The sequence below is a fragment of the Pseudogymnoascus destructans genome (genome assembly GCF_001641265.1).
Source record: "Pseudogymnoascus destructans isolate 20631-21 unplaced genomic scaffold scaffold_17, whole genome shotgun sequence".
NCBI classification, from domain to species: Eukaryota; Fungi; Ascomycota; class Leotiomycetes; order Thelebolales; family Thelebolaceae; genus Pseudogymnoascus; species Pseudogymnoascus destructans.
The window spans coordinates 161,463-181,585 of NW_020167536.1; the positions used below are offsets into that span (position 1 = coordinate 161,463).

At 50.8% G+C, this 20,123-nt stretch overlaps 6 protein-coding genes across 6 annotated transcripts; 2 read left to right on the forward strand and 4 right to left on the reverse strand.

Annotated features, from left to right (window-relative positions):
* Positions 1 to 7,744: 7,744 nt before the first annotated feature.
* Positions 7,745 to 8,834, reverse strand: VC83_06909 (uncharacterized protein). The gene is made up of 4 exons (XM_024470493.1): positions 8,694 to 8,834; positions 8,321 to 8,636; positions 8,110 to 8,255; positions 7,745 to 8,051 (listed from the first exon to the last, which is right to left on the reverse strand). The coding sequence occupies exons 1-4, from the start codon at positions 8,713 to 8,715 to the stop codon at positions 7,981 to 7,983; spliced, it is 555 nt and encodes a 184-aa protein (XP_024322250.1). The 5' UTR covers positions 8,716 to 8,834; the 3' UTR covers positions 7,745 to 7,980.
* A 537-nt stretch (positions 8,835 to 9,371) lies between these two features.
* Positions 9,372 to 11,143, reverse strand: VC83_06910 (uncharacterized protein). The gene is made up of 4 exons (XM_024470494.1): positions 10,489 to 11,143; positions 10,271 to 10,421; positions 9,848 to 10,205; positions 9,372 to 9,798 (listed from the first exon to the last, which is right to left on the reverse strand). The coding sequence occupies exons 1-4, from the start codon at positions 10,846 to 10,848 to the stop codon at positions 9,732 to 9,734; spliced, it is 936 nt and encodes a 311-aa protein (XP_024322124.1). The 5' UTR covers positions 10,849 to 11,143; the 3' UTR covers positions 9,372 to 9,731.
* A 184-nt stretch (positions 11,144 to 11,327) lies between these two features.
* On the reverse strand, positions 11,328 to 12,663 carry MAGO2 (Protein mago nashi 2). Its single transcript, XM_024470495.1, has 6 exons — positions 12,372 to 12,663; positions 12,276 to 12,313; positions 12,118 to 12,213; positions 11,996 to 12,059; positions 11,843 to 11,930; positions 11,328 to 11,775 (listed from the first exon to the last, which is right to left on the reverse strand). The coding sequence occupies exons 1-6, from the start codon at positions 12,419 to 12,421 to the stop codon at positions 11,635 to 11,637; spliced, it is 477 nt and encodes a 158-aa protein (XP_024322123.1). The 5' UTR covers positions 12,422 to 12,663; the 3' UTR covers positions 11,328 to 11,634.
* A 60-nt stretch (positions 12,664 to 12,723) lies between these two features.
* On the forward strand, positions 12,724 to 16,378 carry SEC26 (coatomer subunit beta). The gene is made up of 3 exons (XM_024470496.1): positions 12,724 to 13,315; positions 13,367 to 15,789; positions 15,875 to 16,378. The coding sequence occupies exons 1-3, from the start codon at positions 13,011 to 13,013 to the stop codon at positions 16,021 to 16,023; spliced, it is 2,877 nt and encodes a 958-aa protein (XP_024322126.1). The 5' UTR covers positions 12,724 to 13,010; the 3' UTR covers positions 16,024 to 16,378.
* LCB4 (sphinganine kinase lcb4) lies at positions 16,379 to 18,632 on the forward strand. The gene is made up of 4 exons (XM_024470497.1): positions 16,379 to 16,869; positions 16,978 to 17,031; positions 17,112 to 18,130; positions 18,188 to 18,632. The coding sequence occupies exons 1-4, from the start codon at positions 16,695 to 16,697 to the stop codon at positions 18,515 to 18,517; spliced, it is 1,578 nt and encodes a 525-aa protein (XP_024322125.1). The 5' UTR covers positions 16,379 to 16,694; the 3' UTR covers positions 18,518 to 18,632.
* Positions 18,633 to 19,924, reverse strand: VC83_06914 (uncharacterized protein). Its single transcript, XM_024470498.1, has 2 exons — positions 19,638 to 19,924; positions 18,633 to 19,510 (listed from the first exon to the last, which is right to left on the reverse strand). The coding sequence occupies exons 1-2, from the start codon at positions 19,702 to 19,704 to the stop codon at positions 18,849 to 18,851; spliced, it is 729 nt and encodes a 242-aa protein (XP_024322120.1). The 5' UTR covers positions 19,705 to 19,924; the 3' UTR covers positions 18,633 to 18,848.
* Between the last annotated feature and the right edge of the window lie 199 nt (positions 19,925 to 20,123).

Sequence of the window (20,123 nt, forward strand, 5' to 3'; positions counted from 1 at the left end):
CTCTTCTCCGTTTCTCTTCCCCGTTTCTCTTCTCCGTTTCTCTTCTCTTCTTCGTTTCTCTTCTCCGTTTCTCTTCTCTTCTTCGTTTCTCTTCTCCGTTTCTCTTCTCCGTTTCCCTTCTCCATTTTTCCTTTCTGTCTCTCCTCCCCGTTTTTCCCTTTCTGTCTCTCCCTCTCCGTTCCATCTCTATCTCCCCCACCCCTTTCCCCACCCCCCTTCCCCATATAAACCCTCGTCACCTCGTCAACAAACATAGGAAATGCCACAGTTCTGGTTGCGTAACGCCTGGACATATAGTCATCAAACAAACGATGATGGATATGCAGCGAATCAGCTCGCTGCTACTAGGATTCTATATACATGCTCATTGTATGCGGTGACGAGGGAGTTAGGGTAGTGACAGAATGTCATCACGGTAGTGACAGAGAGTAGTAGTGATATTAGTAGTAGTAAGAAGAAAGGGGGGGTGCCAGGAAATCATTGTCGACTTTGGCAGGGGGTCGTGGCGGAAGCATCCATCCTGCCGAGTTTTTTTTGTTTCCTGTAGCTTCCGTTCTAGATTTTTCTCCATACCAACGCATTCGATATTGTTATAGGTAATGAAAGGTCTGAATAAGACTTCTTCTCTCGTTAGAGGCTTCTCGGAGGAGACATGGTGGTTTGCGAACCAAGCACGCGGCTGGGAGCTTTGCGCCTAGATTTCCAACTGGATAGATAGTAGCCATCTTTTGGCAGCTATTTCTCTTATTATTTAATTTTCTCCCCTTCTTCTCCATCTCTCCCTCCCCGTCTCTTGTATGCTAATATCTATCTTTTAATCACCGTTTTTCCTATTTATAATACGGAACTTCGTTACTCCGCTAACAATCATACCAGAAGCATCCCACTGATGCGATAACAGCGGTTGCGTTTTCCGAGCCATGTTGTAATCAGACAGGTTGCCATCATCTTGCCTGGCGTCTACGGGTTGCTGGTACCATGACATGGACGTTATGTGGCGGTGACGGGGCGGTAGTTATGGGTCGGTGGTGATAGTGGTACTGTAGCGGTGAGAAGAAAAGGGGTGGTGACAGGAAGTCATCAATGACGTTTATATCATGCGATCCATCTCTTGATTAACGCCTTCAATTTCGTGATAGGCATTTACAAGGACTTTCCACCAGTCTTCCGTAATTTCACGGCAACTTTCTGACAACCATTTCGATGATGGTTTATCTTAGCCTGCTCTACGACGATGTGATTGGGGGCCAGGCAGTTACTGTAATGGAATATGAGTTTAATACGGAGTCTAGGGATCTTGATAAAATGGACAACAACAAGCCCTTCCCTACCTACCCTTACAGCTATTTTTACTTCGGTAACGAGTTCCCAGAAGACTTCGGGATCCATGTGCGTGAAATTACCTCGCTGTTCTGGCATTGAAATTGGGAACGGAAACGACGGTATGGAGATGGCTTAGGAGGTGGCACAGGAGGCTACACTGGTTTTGGAGGTGGCTCAGGAGATAGATTAAGAGATGTTATTGACGCGCGGAGATGGATCGAGAGATGGCTCCGGGCTCGCCACGAAGTGCTGGCGCCGAGATTACACATACATGCTCATTGCCCACGCAGTACCAAAGTATAGGAGGAGTTTATGATTTATTTTAGGGTGTTTTCTGTGGAGGTGTAGGAAGCTTACTCGTGCGGCCCCAAAAGTTTCCACAGGGTCTGTGCACAACAGCCAATTAGATTGTAGGAATCTACTAAGCACCATGTACACGCGTAGAATATGAGAGTGAATGAAGCAATGAAGTAATGCTCAACAATGGCTGAAATCTCAATACCACTACATGCTGCAATTATTACCTTGCGTGTATACATGAACGCATCATATGGAGAGATTGAAAAGAAGCTTGGAATCTCAGCTGACTCTATTGCATATATATAGCAGGGAATACTGAAATTCACAACCTTCTTGTCATACTGACATTCGTTGCACTCAGTTTGCTATCAAACTCAAGAGCAAACTTAGAAATCTCCTCCTCAAACCTACAAGTCACTATACATATTTTGGCTTGTCACACCAACAACAAGAGCAATACTACTCAATTATTGCTACAACCCTCTATGATTTATTACACGTCATTGCTCCTTAGTTACTGGGCCGATATGACCACATAGCATATCTCTACAACCCTCTATGATTCATTACATGACATCACTCCTTAGTTACTGGGCTAATACTACACATGACATATCTCTATCAGTTAGAGGCCTAGGAACATGAACAATAGCTCCAAAAGCTTCTACAACCATCTATGATTCATTACACATCATCGCTCCTTAGTTACCCACAAGATTGGTTAAGTTATGACATAATCTGTCTATAGGGGTACTCTGACCTTGGACCTCCTTTCACTTCCTATAGGCTAAGGAACCTAGGAGATGGTTCTATGGGATTCTCTTATGTCGACTACAGTTACCAAGCCTGGTTAGTCATGGAAAGTCTTGGAAAATGAGAGAACTACACTCCTTTAGCATAAATAGGATTGCCCTTTCCTTAAGAAAGGGCAAGCAGACAATACAGTAAATCAACTATCACATACTTCCACGTCTTTTCCAAGCTTCCAAGCATTGATCTTGTTACTCCTTGTTTCTGAAAAGTCAGTGAGGTGTTAACCTCTGACTTATCCCTGAGTTCTCAGACTCAACATTTGTTGCAACTTGTCTGAACCACTTCACTACATCACACACCTGATTGCTGCGTTGTGGAATAGTCTCAGCTACAACCCTTTGGCTCTTTTTCCTAAGACAGTGTGTTATCTTAGTAAAATCATCCCTTCCTTGGGTGGCTAGATTCTCACATCTGGTGCACCCACCATTACAAACGAGTTGCAAAGAATCACTCAAGTGTTGAAATTCCACAACCTATTGTACGGAAAAACATCTGCCTCAAGCCCTACTTGGATAATATCATTCCTTCGGTACGATGGAAATTCTGCAAATGGGCATTTGAACTTGAAGCTGGATCAATTTTTATTTTCTCAGACGAATCATATATCAATTTCGGAGGGAATCCACATAAGAAACGACGGATAACAGTTCAACGGGGTCAAACAGCAGAGAGCATGGCAATTCAACAGAAGAAATCTTTATTTCAAGTTATGTTTTGGGGAGCAATGAGTTCAGAAACCTCTATCTTACGCCCTTCTCGTTCATGGATTCCTGAAAGTATAGAAGAGAAGCAGATACATGTGCAGAAACTACGAGAGATAAATGCATATTGGAAATCAAAAGCAGAGAATGAACTTGTTAGAGCAACAACAGTTGGAACTCTTGAGTACGGATATATGGAAACTCTAAATGCAGATATTCGGAATGGCAAAAGCAAATGGAAAAAGGCATGAGTTGCTTCACAAGAGTTTGGAGATATAGAGACATGGAGTAGAGGACGGCAATTAGAAGGGCAAGAAGTTTCAAAGGGCAGGATTGATTGGTTTCTATATCGAGAGATGGTTCTTATTCCTCTTCTCTTTCCCTACTTTTGAAAAGTAAAGGCTTTACTTCCTACAAAACGAGTATGGTTTGTGGATGATAATGTAAGTCTTCATTTGAAGGCTCACCGATCATTGGAAGATTATATGAAGAAGGAGGGAATCTATAGAGTGAAATTTTGGCCTCCAAACTCTCCCAATTTGCACCCTATTGAAAATGCCTTTGATTATCTCAAGGATCAGGTTCACGGCTATACACCATTAAACGGGGGGAAGTTTGAGAGAGCTCATGCACGGGTATTTCTTGAGGAAGAATGGGGGAAAAAAATGGATGGGAAATCTACACAATTATGTGCTTCGTTTAAGGACAAGTTGGAGCGGTGTATTGCAGTCAATGGAAGGAACAACTTTCATGGGTAGATCAATAGTACGAGTAGAGTATATACATGCATTTTCTCCAAGTACTTACATGGCCCAATTATTACGCACAGACCCTGTGGAAACTTTTGGGCCGCACGAGTAGCTGGGCGATTTTTTTTTCAGGGTAAATATACGCCCCAATTTCTTCTTCCTTCCTTCTTCCTTCCTTTATACTTTTTTCCTTTACCAACCCACCCGCCTGCCTGCCTAGGCCACCCGCACCAGAACCAGAATTTGACTGAGTCAACCACGAGCTCTTTCCTCCAGTCCTTGGCCATTCAGATCCGAGCCCTTTATTCGTTCAGTATGAACCCCACATTTCTCGGTGTAATGGTGGGTGCACCAGATGTGAGAATCTAGCCACCCAAGGAAGGGATGAATTTACTAAGACAACACACTGTCTTAGAAAACAGAGCCAAAGGGTCATAGCTTAGACTATTCCACAACGCAGCAATCAGGTGTGTGATGTAGTGAAGTGGTTCAGACAAGTTGCAACAAATGTTGAGTCTGGGAACTCAGGGGTAAGTCAGAGGTTAACACCTCACTGACTTTTCAAAAACAAGGAGTAACAAGATGAATGCTTGGAAGCTTGGAAAAGACGTGGAAGTATGTGATAGTTGATTTACTGTATTGTCTGCTTGCCCTTTCTTAAGGAAAGGGCAATCCTATTTATGCTAAAGGAATGTAGTTCTCTCATTTTCCAAGACTTTCCATGACTTACCAGGCTTGGTAACTGTAGTCGACGTAAGAGAATCCCATAGAACCATTTCTTAGGTTCGTAGCCTATAGGAAGTAAAAGAAAGTCCAAGGTCAGAGTACCCCTATAGACAAATTATGTCATAGACAAATTATGTCATAACTTAACCAATCTTGTGGGTAACTAAAGAGCGATGACATGTAATGAATCATAGAGGTTTGTAGGAGCTTTTAGAGCTATCGTTCATGCTCCTAGGCCTCTAGTTGGTAGATATGTCATGTGGTAGTATGAGTGATGTCATGTAATGAATCATAGAGGGTTGTAGAGATATGCTATGTGGTAATATCGGCCCAGTAACTAAGGAGCGATGACGTGTAATGAATCATAGATGGTTGTAGCAATCGTTGAGTAGTATTGCTCTTGTTGTTGGTGTGATAAGCCAAAATATGTATAGTGACTTGTAGGTTTTGAGGAGGAGATTTCCAAGTTTGCTCTTGAGTTTGATAGCAAACTGAGTGCAACGAATGTCAGTATGACAAGGAAGAGGGATTGACATTGAAATAAGTGTTGATTTTCGAAAGCAGTTGTAGATTGTTGTGTTTGTAACCAAGTTGTTCCAGCTTCGTACAATCCATCGAATAGCTAAGTGTAGATTCATTGTATCCATAGGATTTTGATTGTTGTCAAAGGCTTCAAGCATATATGAAAGCCATTGTCGTCGATAATAAGCTTTGAAAGATTGAATGATACCTTGATCAAGAGGCTGATATCGACTGGTACTGTTAGCTGGTAGCCAACAAATATGAATATTTGAAGGAGGGGGGTAAAGCTCAAGAGCAACAGCATGTGCTGTAAAGTTATCCATTGTAAAGAGAACTTTTCGAGTGCCAATATGTCGATAGAACGCCTCAAGCCATTCGCCCATAATAGTTGTATTCATCCAAGCCTTCTTATTCCATCTCCATATACCACCCATTGTTGAAATGCTAAGATTTCGTAAAGCTCGTGGTGTTTTTGCCTTTCCAATGATCCAGACTGGAAGTCTATCTGTTCCAGAAGCGTTGACACAAAATACAAGACTGATCCGAGTCTTATCCTTCTTTAATCCAGCCTGAGATTGAGTAGCAAGTCCTCGAGATGGCATCATCTTCCAAAAGAGTCCTGATTCATCCATATTATAGATATTTTCCTCTGAGTATTCCCCTGCAATTGTTCGTAATGCCTTCATTCCATCTTCTGCAGACTCTGGAACTGAGCCTGCTTCTCCGTGTTGAATTCGTACTTTGATATTATGTCGTTCTTTAAATCGTCGAAGCCAGCCTACACTGAAGTCTGGGCAGACTGTGCTGTCGTTATGTGGAAGGCGTTCCCAGATTTGTCGCGCCTTTTGTTGAAGTAGATCACCAGTTGTAAACCCTCCATTCGACTCAATTCGAAGTTGCCAAGTAAGAAGAAGCTTTTCGACTTCAGGCCAGTTTCCAGTTCGTAATCGTGCTCTGTTGGTATTAGGAGCTTCGTCAAGGCTGTCAAAGTGATGGCTGAGAGACTCAGAGACTGTCGACTGGCTAAGTTTGTGGTTATATTGCTGGAGGAACCATTCGATACACTGCTTTTGAGTTGGCTTTTGATGTTGTTTCCGAGCCCAGGCACGAAGGGCACGGCGTTGTTCGAGTAGAATAGGCTGCTTTCGAGGCATTCTGAAGGTCAAGAAACACACATTGGTTGATGGATAATACGATAATTGGAGGCAGAATGACGATTATCTTGAATATCGGACAATATATGGTGTTTTGATTCGGTGCGAGAAAATATATCGCACAATTGAATATATCTGCTAACCGAACATCGTCTTAGCGGCATTTGACTGTACGTACTTTTGATAAATGGGGGATAGCGCTGATAGCGCACCCTCAGGGGTTTTACATTAGTGGAAATTACAAATCCACTTTACGTAGTGATCTAACCAAATAGCGTAGTGTAATTGCTACTGTAAAGGGCTGCTAAATACGCCTAATACACCGTCGGTATTAGAGCGGCGATTGTAGCGTCGCTCCAGTGCGATGGTCGCGCCGGCCAGTACGGTAGCAATACGGTATGGCCACCGTACTGGATTTGGCCTGTGCGCTGGTATCTATTTCCTACCTTTCTGTACCTTGAGACACGGAGATTGAGCTCGTTCTATGGGATGTTATTCCCGTTATCACTTTCTGGGCAAAGCAAGAACCCTTGGGAATATACGCATAATCTAGCAACCCCAAACGAAGTTCACAATGTCCTTACTTGCAAACTCCTAGCGAAGACTTATGTCAACGATTTGGACTGATAGTAACGGAGGAGAGTCTGCAACTACATCCGACCTACTTCGCCTTCCACTAGAAATAATCATCTCGGTAGCAAGCATGCTTCCTACACAATCTGGTGCATGCCTTGCTCTATGTTGCCGCCAGCTGAGCCACATACTCGGGCCCAAGTCCTGGAAATCATTACGGCGTGCGCCGTATGCTGATCGGTTGCACTTTCTGTCGACCATAGCAAAGGGTCTTCCTCTATTCCTTCCATGTCACAACTGTCTCCGACTTCATCATATTAGTGCAATTAAATGGCCCCGGGACATCTCGTACTCTCGGAGCCTTCCTTTGGGGTCGTGGACTGCATATCGCCATCTATATAATTCTCTCTACGAGATCAATTATCCCCAAATCCAGCTAGCGATGAAGCAACATCGTAGCGGTATTGATATTAAGTTCCCCCTCGAGGCTTTCCAGTACCTGGAGGTTGGACACGACTACGAGTCCCCGTGGAAAGTCGTTCTTTATTTAGCCAACGCCCAGGTAGTCCCCGAGGAGTTTCTGATGCGCTTTCAGACCTGGACACTGGTTCCTGGAACCGAAGCGACACGTTTGTCGAAGATCTTGAACGGGATAACTTGGTGTATAATACTTGTGTCCACGACCGAATAGCAGCATATCGACATGAAGGCATAATAACGAAACTTATATCCCGAGTTGGCCAGCTAGAGGTCGGGGAGAAATGTCAACCCCGCACATTCTACCGGTATCGGTACTGCTATATAGAATACAAGGTCGGTGCAAGCTATAAAATTACGACACTTGCCTCCCCCATTACAAATATTTGCGTCCCGAGTGGTGATTGTGGGAATGAATGATTATAAGAGCTTTCCCCCTAGATTAACTAGGCGAAAATAAGAAACCAGCAGCTATAGTATGCTGCCCAGCATTATCAATACAGGTATCTATTACCACCTCCACCCTATGTACACGCCCTGGCGTTCCAGAGATACCATCCACCAAGGGTATCATTGCATCTCTCCCTCCCGGCTCCATATCACTGTCCTAGAGCTATTCGTCCTCCCACCACCCCCTACTCGCTACTCATCGTCCAAAATCCGACTCGCCAGCGGCCCAAAGAACGGGACCTCGCACCGATCAAGCGTATCCGCTACATCACCGTCAGCACTTCCCACCCACGCCAATTCCACACCAGAAAGAGTACTCACCATCGTTATAGGCCCTTAGCGTCAAATACCCAATCATCCCCACATCCCCCACCAACAACACCCAGCTCAAAAAACTCGACCACGCAAACACCAGATGCACCACAAACATCGCACTAAACAGCAGCGCCGACTGCCACGCATGGAACCTACACAAACACATCACCATCAGCCCCATCCCCTCCCACTCACACAGCAGCCACCACAAACTCACCTCACATAATCACTCTTCCACTCCACCAACAACAACCCCACCGCCCCCGCCGGCGGCAACGCCAAATAAGCTAAACACGCCTCGTAATCCAGCCGCAGCGGCAGACTCGTATCGTAATCATGCAGCGCCTCGCGCCCGCGCCCACCCATCTCCACATCCCGCGTGTTCGTGAACCCACCACCCTGCTGCGGCGGTGGACTACCTGATTGCGCGGCCCATGGGTTCGCGTGTGGGGCTTGGAAGGGGGGGGAGGCGGAGGTGGAGCGCCGGTCGGTGGGGGGTGGTGAGAGCGTGCGCGTTGCGTCGGGGGAGGTGTCTTGTGCCCATTAGTTTCGCTCGGTTTTATTTACTCTGTGCCGCGGGGAGGGCAAACCTTGGTACGGTGCGAAATCCATATTGGCGACGACGACGAACTCAGCAGCAGTGCAGCAGTAGCCCTGTTGAAAGGGGAGCGTGGTGGGAGACTTGAGCGTGGGGTTTGGGTTGTTCGTGGGTGGTGGTCGCGATATACTTTTGACAGTTCGTGCTAGCTACGCGGGTTGCGCGGCCATGGGGCGTGAGGTGCGGGGCAAACAGAGCAAACAGGGGGATGTGGATGATGGGGGTGGGTAGTGAGTGGCACGTGCACGATGGGGGGAGTTGGTGGTGGGTGCTATGGGTAAATGGAGATCGGGGGGGTGAATAACCGGGTGCTAGGCATGAGGACAGACTGTGCATGAACGCTGGAAGGGGGGGTTTTCATATGTTTATGATGAAATGGAGAAGCATAGATATAAATCAGGGGAAGGGAGCAAGAGCATATCTACAGTGGCATTCATGGGGTCTGGCTAGGAATAACTTCACCTCAAAAGCAAAAACTGGTTGGTCCCCGTGTTCAAAGCGCTCAATTGCCGTATCATCGGAACGGCTACTCATACTGTATATGGTATGGAATTTGGAATACACATCCACCATCCCCATCCTCGTCTCCTTTTCATCACTCCCTTCCCATCCCGCTCGCTCCTTTCTGAAAAAAACGCTCAAAAGACAACACGCCCCCTCCTCCATTCACAACCCCCCCCCCCTTCAACGCAACGCATCCCTCAATCCCTCTTCCCATCCTGTAGAAAGGTCTCCAAAAAAAATGACAAAAAATAAACGTAAAAGTAAAATAGACAAAATCGAAATCGAGTAAACAAAGCCCGCCAGCCTCCTGCCTCCCCCTCCCAAACCACCTAAGCTCCTTGCTAGAGTTCGGGGAGGGAGGGGGTGATTGAGGAGGCTGGGCTGGGGGGAATCAGTTTCCGTATATGCACCGCGCTCATGTTGTCCTGCCCTAAAATCGCCGTATGTCGTGTCTGTGTGTGTGTGTTCACCCTGTCCGTGTCGCCCTACTCCGTGTGTCCCTGCCAGGGGCCCTGTGCCAGCCAGCTCACCTGAATTCAATTGCGCCGTAGGTCCCGCGGTCGGGGACGTGCTTGAGCTCGAGCTGTTGGAATCTAGGGAGTGTTAGTCAAGACCTATGCTGGCGGTGAAGGGAATACGCACTTCTCGCTCTTCGCATGGAAGTAAATCCCGCTCACGCTCCCGCTCCGCTGGTTAAAGCAAATATAATAGAACCCCTCGAAACTCGCCCCCGTGATCGTGCGTACCCGGTGGTCCGGGACGAGGAAGTGCTCTTTCCAGCGCATAAAGATGTTCTCTCGCTGCGCCAGGTTGGGGATGTGAAGGTTCCCCCGCCGCGCTGCCTTGCTGAAGGGCCGGAACGCCTGGAACTTCGACCAGTGCTCCAGGTCCACCTTGTCCGTCGAGCCCCAGTCGTCGTGCTTGGTGAGGAAGGAGTACTTTGTCCCGATGATCTCGCCCTCAAAGTACGTCGTCAGGGTTGGGTGGTCCTCAGTCAGGCCTGGCCGCGGGTTGGGTTAGCATCTATCTTGTATGTAGTTCGAAACGTTGGTTGGGGGGTCGTACCTTGTATGCGCAGGTATCCGCATAGCGACGACTCTCTCATATCGACATGTTTAATCTCAACCTGCACCTCATAAACCTGTCTCTCCGAATGCTGCGTGCCGCGAAACTGGCTTCCCGACCGCAAAAACGACGACGGCGACGACGGCTTCAACTGTATCCACCCACTCGTCAGCACATGCCTCCCAAAAACACCCCCGATTACATCACCAAGCACTCACCCGGACATTCGAGAACTCATAGCTCATCGACGGCGAACTCCCTGCATAACTTCTCCTCAGCACCGGCGCCTCCCTCTCCTTCTCCTCCCCCTTCTCCTCCACACTAACAGGCGACAACATCTCCACACTCCCTCGCTGCCCCCCCTCAACCCTCTTCATCATCTGCTGTCCATCCGGCGGCGGCGTCGGCGTCGGCGTCGGCGTAGCACTCTGACTCCCACTCACGGCCTCTGACTCGTCGCCTTCTACCGCCGCCACCCAAGCCTCCCCGCGCTCCTCCTCTGGCGGACACGACGCGTGCAGCCTCATCGCCTCCTCCGCCGCCGCCGCGTCCGCTCGCACTGATGGCGTGCCTGGCATATCGATATCGGAATCGCTCGCTCGAGCGATCGTGGCGCCCACGGCCGAGTCCGCTGGTCCCGTCAGACGGTGTGGAGCCGCTTGGGTTGCGGGATATCCTAGGTTGGTTGGGTAGTGTACTGTGCAATCGCTGTTTGGTTGGTGAAGGAGGCGGGGAGGTTTAATCTGACGGTGCCGGGGCGGCGAAATGCATCGCTCGGTGAAGGGGTGTATGGGATTGTTGCGGGATGTAAATGTCGTCGATGGATGGAGAGTGTGTGTTGTTTATAAGGCGGGTTTCGTGGGGTTTTTGGTGGCGGGAGTGGATGGATGCGATTTGCGATTGTCGATTCTATGACCCCCATCGGGTGCCAAGGCTGGCCTGGCTTGCCAGTGGTTAGAGGGCCCCACGAACGGCATTTTTTTAGAGCGATGGCGAAAAATTATGGCAGATACAGAGTCAAAATGGGATATATAATATATAGATAATTGAGTATGCAAATGTCACATATAGATGAACATTAAAGAACGACAAAAGACGTCAAGGTGTCAAAGTGTCGGGGTGAAAGTGCTAGAAAAGAAATATTCCTCCATGCGATGCAAATATCTAATCTACATTCGATCATGCTTGTCATGCTTGGTCTGCTTGCTCGGTCCCTGTGGTCCTTGTACAGCCTCAAAACGCAAGATTTTTCTGTAATTCCCCTGATCAACCTTCAATGGTATCGAGAACACGATATAAAACGCCCCGTTTCTCCTAGCAAAATGCGCAAATGCCACACAACGCCCCCTTGTGCTTCCCACTGCTCATATCGGCTTGATCTTGAAGTGAAGGCCTATCAGCGAGAAGACCAGTGCCTTGAGGTCCTGCACGAGATAGTAGAAAACGCGGAGGCCTTCTGGATCGGCGGAGTCGCTGACGTCGACGAGGGATCCGATTTTGGCTGTCTAGATTGCGCAAATGTTGTCAGTATCGCAGCACATTGTGACGCATGGTGCAGCAGGTATAGCTTACCTCAAACGAGATGTGGTCATTCCCCAGTCTAATCTCCAGCTCTTGTCGCCCATCCTTGTTCTTCTGCGGCCACTTGCCATCGTCTTCCCTGTGTCATCGTCAGCACACGTGTGTTGTATTGTATTGTAACCAGTCACCCTCTGCTTGACATACTTCAGGATCTCGCTGGTCTTGATGATGCGCTTGATCTCGTCAATCATCGTCGAGCTGACGCACACTACACGCATCCTGATTAGCTATACACCCAACCAGCAGGGGCAATCGGCCAGACGCACTCTCTTTCCGGATCAGGGAGTCATTGCGGTAGTTTGAGTTGTTCGCATATCGCGCCGATGCGCTCCTTCCATCGCCTAGCACGCGGAAGTCAAACTCTAGAGGAAGGTACAGTCAGTGGATGCGCAGCGGGAGAAGGGCGGGCGTGAGAGGAAGGTACCTAGGAATTCGTGACCGTGTCGACCTTGGTGTCCTGAGCTGCGGCGAGTTAGAGAGAGCGGCGGGGTGAATGGTGTCAACGGAGAGCAAGACATACTAGTAGCGGACATAGAAGGGATCGGAGTTTGCAGCACCGGTGGCAGCCATCTTGACTCTGCGTCTATAAGATTGTACCTATAAACAATTGATTGAGCTAGAGAGTGAGGTTGAGGTTGAGGTTGACGCTGTAGAAGAGTAGAGCGTAGATATATATTAATTGTAGAAGGTCGAATTATTGTCTCAGCCCTGTCAAGCTTTGGCGACTGAGACCACCCAAAAGCCAAAAATGACGGATTTTGGCGGGGCAGAACCACCCACCACCCCCAAACCGCCAAACCGCCGCTTTCACGTGACTCGAGCGAACACATCGCTTAATTCACGGAATCTCCAACGTGGTTCTAAGGGGATAGAGCCGCAATCAGAGAGCTTGTGGTTGATTGTTTGTTGATTGTTTGTTGATTCTTTGTTGATAAGCCTCACAATATTGATACCCTTGGGGACTCCGACTCTACAATCTTTTACTACACTTCCTGTTGACGCCGATCCCTCCGTCGACAACCCTCCGCAAACCGACGACGACGACGGACGGCCTCTGCCCGCGCATCGCTGAAGCTAGGGAAACACGCAAGACCTTGACCGACAAGGAGCAAGCCACAGCCCACAGGTCCGCCCGATTCGGGGAGCAAACCCACACACAATGGCCTCCTTCCTCGAGAGCTCCTACAGCTTGGTGCACCAGGACAACCTCTCCGATGTGCCCTCCATGTCCGAGCTGCGCACGCAGCTCGAGAAGGGGACCGACGAGACCAAGGTCGACACCATGAAGCGCATCCTCACAATTATGCTCAATGGCGACCCAATGCCCCAACTTCTCATGCACATCATTCGCTTTGTAATGCCCTCCAAGAGCAAGACTCTCAAGAAGCTCCTCTATTTCTACTACGAGATTTGCCCCAAGCTCGACGCCAGCGGGAAGCTCAAGCAGGAGATGATCTTAGTCTGGTAGGCTTGCCACATACATCTCCAATGATGCCTAGCTAACTATAACTGCAGTAACGGAGTGCTACACGATCTCCAGGCTCCGAACGAGTATATCAGGGGGAATACACTCCGTTTCCTGTGCAAGCTCCGCGAACCTGAGCTCATGGAGCCCCTCCTTTCCTCGGTCCGATCCTGCCTCGAGCACCGCCACGCATACGTCCGCAAGAACGCCGTCTTCGCCGTCGCCTCCATCTTCCAGCTATCGGAAGCCCTGATCCCCGATGCTGCCGACCTGCTTACCGCCTTCCTTGAGACCGAGAGCGACCACACATGCAAGCGCAACGCATTCGCCGCGCTCTCAAGCATCAACCACGACAAGGCCTTGGCATACCTCAGCAGCGTCTTCGACGGTATCCCCAACGCCGATGAGCTGATCCAGCTTGTGGAGTTGGAGTTTATCAGGAAGGATGCGTTCCAGAACCCCCAGAACAAGCCCAAATACCTGCGCCTGATCTTCGATCTCCTCGAGGCGGGTGCTTCCACAGTGGTCTACGAGGCGGCGTCATCCCTGACGGCATTGACGAACAACCCGGTTGCGGTCAAGGCAGCGGCTTCCAAGTTCATTGAGCTCAGCATCAAGGAGGCGGATAACAACGTTAAGCTTATCGTTCTCGATCGCGTCGATCAGCTGCGTCGCAAGAATGAGGGTGTTCTGGACGACCTTACCATGGAAATCCTACGCGTGCTCTCTAGCCCAGATATCGATGTCAGGCGCAAGGCACTCGAGCTGACCCTGGAGATGGTGTCAAGCAAGAACGTGGCTGATGTTGTGCTTCTCCTGAAGAAGGAATTGACAAAGACTGTTGACCAGGAATACGAGAAGAACAACGAGTACCGCCAGCTCCTCATTCACTCGATACATCAATGCGCCATCAGGTTCTCTGAAGTCGCGGCAAGTGTTGTTGACCTGCTGATGGATTTCATCGCCGATTTCAACAGCACCTCGGCTGTCGATGTAATCTCGTTCGTAAAGGAGGTTGTCGAGAAGTTCCCCAAGCTCCGCCAGACTATCGTCGAGAGACTGGTCTCGACCTTGAGCGAGGTTCGCGCCGGAAAGGTTTACCGTGGCGCACTCTGGATTGTCGGAGAATACTCTACGGAGGCCAGTGACATCAGAGATGCCTGGAAGCGGATACGCGCCAGTTTGGGTGAGATCCCGATACTGGCTTCCGAGCAGCGGCTACTGGACGAAGGATCTGAGGGCCAGGAGGAGAAGGAGGCTCACACGAACGGCACCGACAAGCCATCAGCACCGACCGGTTCAAGGAGAGTATTGGCAGACGGCACATATGCGACCGAAAGCGCCCTCACAAGCACATCCGCAGTACTGGCAAAGTTGGAAGCTGTCAAGGCTGCACAAAAGCCGCCGCTCCGTCAACTTATCTTGGATGGCGACTACTATCTCGCGAGCGTGCTCTCGTCAACCCTCACAAAACTCGTCATGCGCCACTCGGAAATCTCCAAGGACGAGGCACGAACAAACGCCCTCCGCGCAGAGGCTATGCTGATCATGATCTCCATCATCCGCGTTGGACAATCGCAGTTCGTCAAGGCTCCTATTGACGAGGACTCGGTGGACAGGATCATGTCTTGCGTGCGATCGCTGGCGGAATTCGCACAGAAGAAGGAGCTCGAGACTGTGTTCCTTGAAGACACCCGAAAGGCCTTCAGGGCTATGGTCCAGGTTGAGGAGAAGAAGCGCGCGGCGAAGGAGGCGGTGGAGAAGGCCAAGACTACGGTCCAGGTTGACGACGTCGTTCAGATCCGCCAGCTCGCTAAGAAGAATGCCAGCGATGGCGCTAATGAGATTGAGCTCGATCTCGAGAAGGCCACGGGAGGTGACACTGCAACTGAAGATCTCTCGTCGAAACTCAGCCGCGTCGTCCAGCTCACTGGTTTCTCGGATCCCGTCTATGCCGAGGCATACGTCAAGGTCCACCAATTCGATATCGTCCTCGATGTCCTGCTAGTCAACCAGACCACCGAGACTCTGCAAAACCTGTCCGTCGAGTTCGCCACCCTCGGTGACCTCAAGGTCGTTGAGCGCCCGACGACGCAGAACCTCGGCCCCCACGACTTCCAGAACGTCCAGTGCACCATCAAGGTCTCATCCACCGACACCGGCGTCATCTTCGGCAACGTGGTTTACGACGGCCAGAGCTCCACCGACAACAACGTCGTCATCCTCAACGACGTCCACGTCGACATTATGGACTACATCCAGCCGGCCACCTGCACCGAGACGCAGTTCCGCACCATGTGGACCGAGTTTGAGTGGGAGAACAAGGTCAACATCAACTCCAAGGCGAAGTCGCTGAGGGAGTTCTTGACACAGCTTATGGCGTGCACAAATATGACGTGTCTGACCCCGGAGGCTTCGCTAAAGGGCGACTGCCAGTTCTTGAGTGCGAATCTGTACGCGCGTAGTGTGTTTGGTACGTTTTTTACCCTTCTTTCTTTCCCTCTTCTGCCCTTCTTCACTCTTGCCAGGTATACAGAATGTTCACTAACATATCACAGGCGAGGACGCACTAGCAAACTTAAGTATCGAGAAGGAGGGTGACGACGGCCCCGTCACAGGTTTCGTGCGCATCCGCAGTCGCTCACAAGGCCTAGCGCTAAGCCTAGGCTCGCTGAAGGGCCTCAACAAGGTCGGAGAGGTGGCTTGAGCAGGGCCAGCTGCCAGATAGTTGAAAAAGAGGGGGTTGGGTTACGGAACACACTAGAGCACCGTCACTTATGCCTCGTCCGGTGGGGTGAGCCGGCTGCAAAATCGATGAATTATGGGGGCTGTGTCATGTCTAGGTATGCTGTGGGGCTTTATGATTGTGATGGAAGAAGGGGGGGATGTAGTGCTAGAAGCGTTACATGGGTATATAATGCGAGCCACGCCGTGTTTTGCGAAGAGAGGAGGCGCAAGAAAAGAAGCATAAGGCGTTTTTTTATTTGGAGACATGGGCATTTGCAATAGTAAAGAATTGATAAATGAAAAGGATTCGACAATGTCTGTGTGTTTATTCGGGGGGAAATTCACTGGACAGGAACCCAGACCAACCTCCTCGGCGTTACTGTTCCGGCCGGCCCGTAGTCCAACTACTAAACCACTACTACACACTACAACTACAACCTTCCTTAGTAAGGTAGCCTGGGTAACGACCACCATTACCGGTATTACTACCTACCTCTCTTATACTCACTGTCTTTGTCCTCTCTCCTTCTCCTCCTTCTCTCCTCCTTCTCTCTGCCTTCCTCTCTCTCCCCTCCTACTTATTCTCAAGCAAGAAACCAAAACGAAAGGCATATATACAGCATGCTTAAACCACCACACTCGCTATAAGTAATGACTGACCACGCAACACCCGCATCGCCCACCCCGGCCTCTAGCGACCCCTTCATGGACCCCGCTGCCCCCGACGCCTCTGGCGATGGAGACATCGACTTCGCGCGTGACACCACCCTCGCGGTAGGCAAGGATGCCAGCCTGACCCTCGGCACCGAGTCGCTGATTGTACTTGGTGAGCACTCCTCTTCCCCTCTCCCCGCGCCCCTGCGCCCGACAGCCCAGCATTGGGCAGCACAGACACGATACATGAAGCCAAACTAACGGGCTGCTTTGCGCCTAGATGACGATTTTCAAAAGGACGGAAAGACGTCGTGCTGCGCGCTGTGCAGGCCCGGTACGCACCCCCGCTGCGCGCACTCGTCACAGCACCAGCGAGACACCGCAATCCAACAACAGAACTGACGGTGCAAACAGGAAGCTCAAACACCCGCGCCATCCCCTTCGACAACGTCCTCTGGGCCGAAACCTCCGACACCCTCCTCACAATCTCCTTCGCCGCCCCCATCTCCAAAACTGCCGTCCGCCCAGAATTACTCACCTACCCCCTCCCCCTCGACCCGGGACCCGCACGCATCTGGATCGCGAAGCTCCTCGACCGCGCGTACGGCGAGTCGCAGAAGCGCAAGCGCGCGAAGGTCCTCCTCAACCCACATGCCGGGAAGGGCAGCGCTGTGAAATGGTGGATCAGGGACATTGAACCGATTCTCCGCGCTGCACGCATCGAGCTCGATGTACACACCACCTCGAGCCAGGGGGAGGCGGTCACGATTGCAGAAAAATTGGATATTGAGGCGTACGATATGGTGGTCTCGTGCTCGGGGGATGGACTACCGCATGAGGTTTTCAATGGGCTGGGAAAGCGCCCTGATGCTCGGCGTGCGCTTGCCAAAATTGCGGTCGTGCAGATGCCTTGCGGTAGCGGTAATGCGATGAGCTGCAACCTGACGGGCAGCTCAAGTCCCAGTCTCGCAGCGCTGGCGACGGTCAAGGGTGTCGTGACGCCACTGGATCTCATCTCCATCACGCAAGGGTCGACGCGCACGCTGTCCTTCCTGTCGCAGTCAGTTGGCATCGTGGCCGAGTCCGATCTAGCGACTGAGAATATCCGCTGGATGGGGCAGGCGCGCTTCACCTACGGCTTCCTAACCCGACTGCTAAAGAAGAGAATATACCCGTGTGATTTGGCCGTCAAGGTGGCGATTGAGGATAAGGCCGCGATTAGGGAGCATTATCGCCAAGAGTGTGAGAAGAGGGGTACACTAGGTGAGAGGCGCGGGAACAAGGATGAGAATGATGATGATTCGGCGGCGAGCACGAGCGCGGCGGGTGATGAGGGGTTGCCGACGCTGAGGTACGGGACAGTCAATGATAAGTTGCCATCGGACTGGGTGAACATTCCCTATGACACGATGGGCAATTTCTACTGCGGTAATGTAAGATGCCTCCCACCATTCCCATTTTTGTTAAAAGCAAGTTATTAACATAAGTAGATGTCCTACATGGCCGCCGACACAAACTTCTTCCCCGCCACCCTTCCCAACGACGGCCTCATGGATTTGGTCTGCATCGATGGCCGTATCGCGCGCACCGCCGCGGTTGACCTCATGCTCGCCGTCGAGAATAACAAGTTCTTCGACAAGCCGCTCGTCAGCTACCGCAAGGTGCTGGGATACCGCATCATGCCTCGCGAGCAGGAGTCGGGATACATCAGCATCGACGGAGAGAGGGTGCCGTTCGAGCCGTTTCAGGCGGAGATTCATCGGGGGTTGGGGACTGTGTTGAGTTGCTCGAGGTGGAAGTACGAAGCGCAGGGTCCATAGTTGGAGGTTGTCTTACAGGGGGGTATGGGATAAGGGATGATGGATAGGATAGCGTTTGGAGGTCAGTTTGCGTCGCGTCATGGCATGATATACCCAGGAGTTGCCATAGTCGAGGACGCTTGTATAATAGACTTGTGTAGATTGTACAGAATGCATTAATCGTCACCTCTTGCCAACACCAGACGCCGCTGTCCCTCCCATGCACTCCACAGTCTACTGCATTCCTCCCATCTCCTGCTCAAGCACGTACATCACTTTTTGTTCACTCGCAAAACCCCCCCATCCCTCATCCTCCTCTATCTCCTGCTCAAGCACGTACATCACTTTTTGTTCACTCCGCAAAACCCCCCCATCCCTCATCCTCCTCCATCACCACATCCTCCTTCTCATTCCCCGGCAACCTCTCATCGGCCAGCGCCTCCTTACACTTCTTCCTCACACTCTTCGTCGGGCTCTCCTTCCCCAACACCTGCACTGGGTCCAACAACACCTCAAGCTCGACCCCCTTCCTCTTCTCCCCCAACCCCCCCGCCCGCTCCAACTCATCAACCCAAACATCAATAACATGATACCTCATCCCATTCGGCACCCCCCTCGCCGTCGGCTCTAGCGGCCCCTCCCTTAGCACCCTCATCTGCTCCTCCACCACCTCCGCCTTCCACCCCGCATCCGCACACTGCGCAAACGCAGCCCCAACATACCGACGTGTGAGCAATAGAAACTTCTCCATCCTTAACACATCAATCCTCGTCCACTCCCTCGCCATAGTCGTCCAGAACGCGGCTGTGAACGCGGTGCGATTGCTCGTGTGCGTGATGGCAGGGAGGGCGGCGAGGGAGGCGGCGAGGGATTGCTGGGGGAGTGGGCGGTCGGTGAGCCACATTGTGTAGAAGAGCGCGGTGTGGAGCTTGAGGAGAGCGTCTTGGGGGAGGGCGCGGCGGCCGGAGAGGTAGGTGCGGAGGGAGTCGAGGGCGTTGGTGCGGGTTTGGCGGTCTAGGGGGGGTTAGTGGGGTGTTTCTGGAGGTGGATGGGGAGGTGGATGGGGAGATGGATGGGGAGATGGATGGGGAGATGGATGGGGAGATGGATGGGGAGATGGATGGGGAGGAGGGAGAATTACCTGGAGAGGCGAGTTGTTTGACGAAGGGGGTTTGGGAGAGGTCGGGGGTTGAGGTTGAGTCCGTCATATTTGCGGTTTGGAGAGACTTTCTTATCTCTCTTTTTGTCTGGGAGGTAGAAAGATCGACGTCGTATGCGTCTAGTTTTTGAGGGGACGAATATTCTCGAATCGTCTACAGCTCGTCACGGTGTCGAGGAGCTAGGATTGTAAGAGCGAGGGGGTTCTGGCTTCTGTCGCGGCTACAACAGGCGCTAAGGCGGGGGACGGGTTTTTGAGGTGTCGGCGATAAATAAATTTTGGAGGAGAATTTGGCGCGGGGGCGCTAGGCGCGGGGCGCTATGTGCGGGAGTGGCGTGCAGTAGCGTACGGTCGATTGGGCTTGGCGGAGGGGTGAGGATGTGATGATGTTATTTATTTGATTTATATGATTTATATGATTTATTTATTTGGGGAGAGATGAAGGTGATATTATTATAGTAATCAGGA

Excerpts from the sequence above, each read along its gene's own strand:
- SEC26 (XM_024470496.1), top strand. The coding sequence starts at position 13,011 with ATGGCCTCCTTCCTCGAGAGCTCCTACAGCTTGGTGCACCAGGACAAC. Across the intron at positions 13,316-13,366 it reads CAGGAGATGATCTTAGTCTG|TAACGGAGTGCTACACGATC; the intron begins GTAGGCTTGCCA and ends CTATAACTGCAG. Across the intron at positions 15,790-15,874 it reads GTACGCGCGTAGTGTGTTTG|GCGAGGACGCACTAGCAAAC; the intron begins GTACGTTTTTTA and ends AACATATCACAG.
- MAGO2 (XM_024470495.1), bottom strand. The coding sequence starts at position 12,421 with ATGGCTGCCACCGGTGCTGCAAACTCCGATCCCTTCTATGTCCGCTAC. Across the intron at positions 12,314-12,371 it reads CCCTTCTATGTCCGCTACTA|CTCAGGACACCAAGGTCGAC; the intron begins GTATGTCTTGCT and ends AACTCGCCGCAG. Across the intron at positions 12,214-12,275 it reads ACACGGTCACGAATTCCTAG|AGTTTGACTTCCGCGTGCTA; the intron begins GTACCTTCCTCT and ends ACCTTCCTCTAG.
- VC83_06909 (XM_024470493.1), bottom strand. The coding sequence starts at position 8,715 with ATGGATTTCGCACCGTACCAAG. Across the intron at positions 8,256-8,320 it reads TGGAAGAGTGATTATGTGAG|GTTCCATGCGTGGCAGTCGG; the intron begins GTGAGTTTGTGG and ends GTGTTTGTGTAG. Across the intron at positions 8,052-8,109 it reads GCTAAGGGCCTATAACGATG|CGGATACGCTTGATCGGTGC; the intron begins GTGAGTACTCTT and ends ACGGTGATGTAG.
- LCB4 (XM_024470497.1), top strand. The coding sequence starts at position 16,695 with ATGACTGACCACGCAACACCCGCATCGCCCACCCCGGCCTCTAGCGAC. Across the intron at positions 16,870-16,977 it reads CGAGTCGCTGATTGTACTTG|ATGACGATTTTCAAAAGGAC; the intron begins GTGAGCACTCCT and ends CTTTGCGCCTAG. Across the intron at positions 17,032-17,111 it reads CTGCGCGCTGTGCAGGCCCG|GAAGCTCAAACACCCGCGCC; the intron begins GTACGCACCCCC and ends CGGTGCAAACAG.
- VC83_06914 (XM_024470498.1), bottom strand. The coding sequence starts at position 19,704 with ATGACGGACTCAACCTCAACCCCCGACCTCTCCCAAACCCCCTTCGTC. Across the intron at positions 19,511-19,637 it reads CAAACAACTCGCCTCTCCAG|ACCGCCAAACCCGCACCAAC; the intron begins GTAATTCTCCCT and ends AACCCCCCCTAG.
- VC83_06910 (XM_024470494.1), bottom strand. The coding sequence starts at position 10,848 with ATGCCAGGCACGCCATCAGTGCGAGCGGACGCGGCGGCGGCGGAGGAG. Across the intron at positions 10,422-10,488 it reads ATGAGTTCTCGAATGTCCGG|TTGAAGCCGTCGTCGCCGTC; the intron begins GTGAGTGCTTGG and ends GGGTGGATACAG. Across the intron at positions 9,799-9,847 it reads TTCCATGCGAAGAGCGAGAA|ATTCCAACAGCTCGAGCTCA; the intron begins GTGCGTATTCCC and ends AACACTCCCTAG.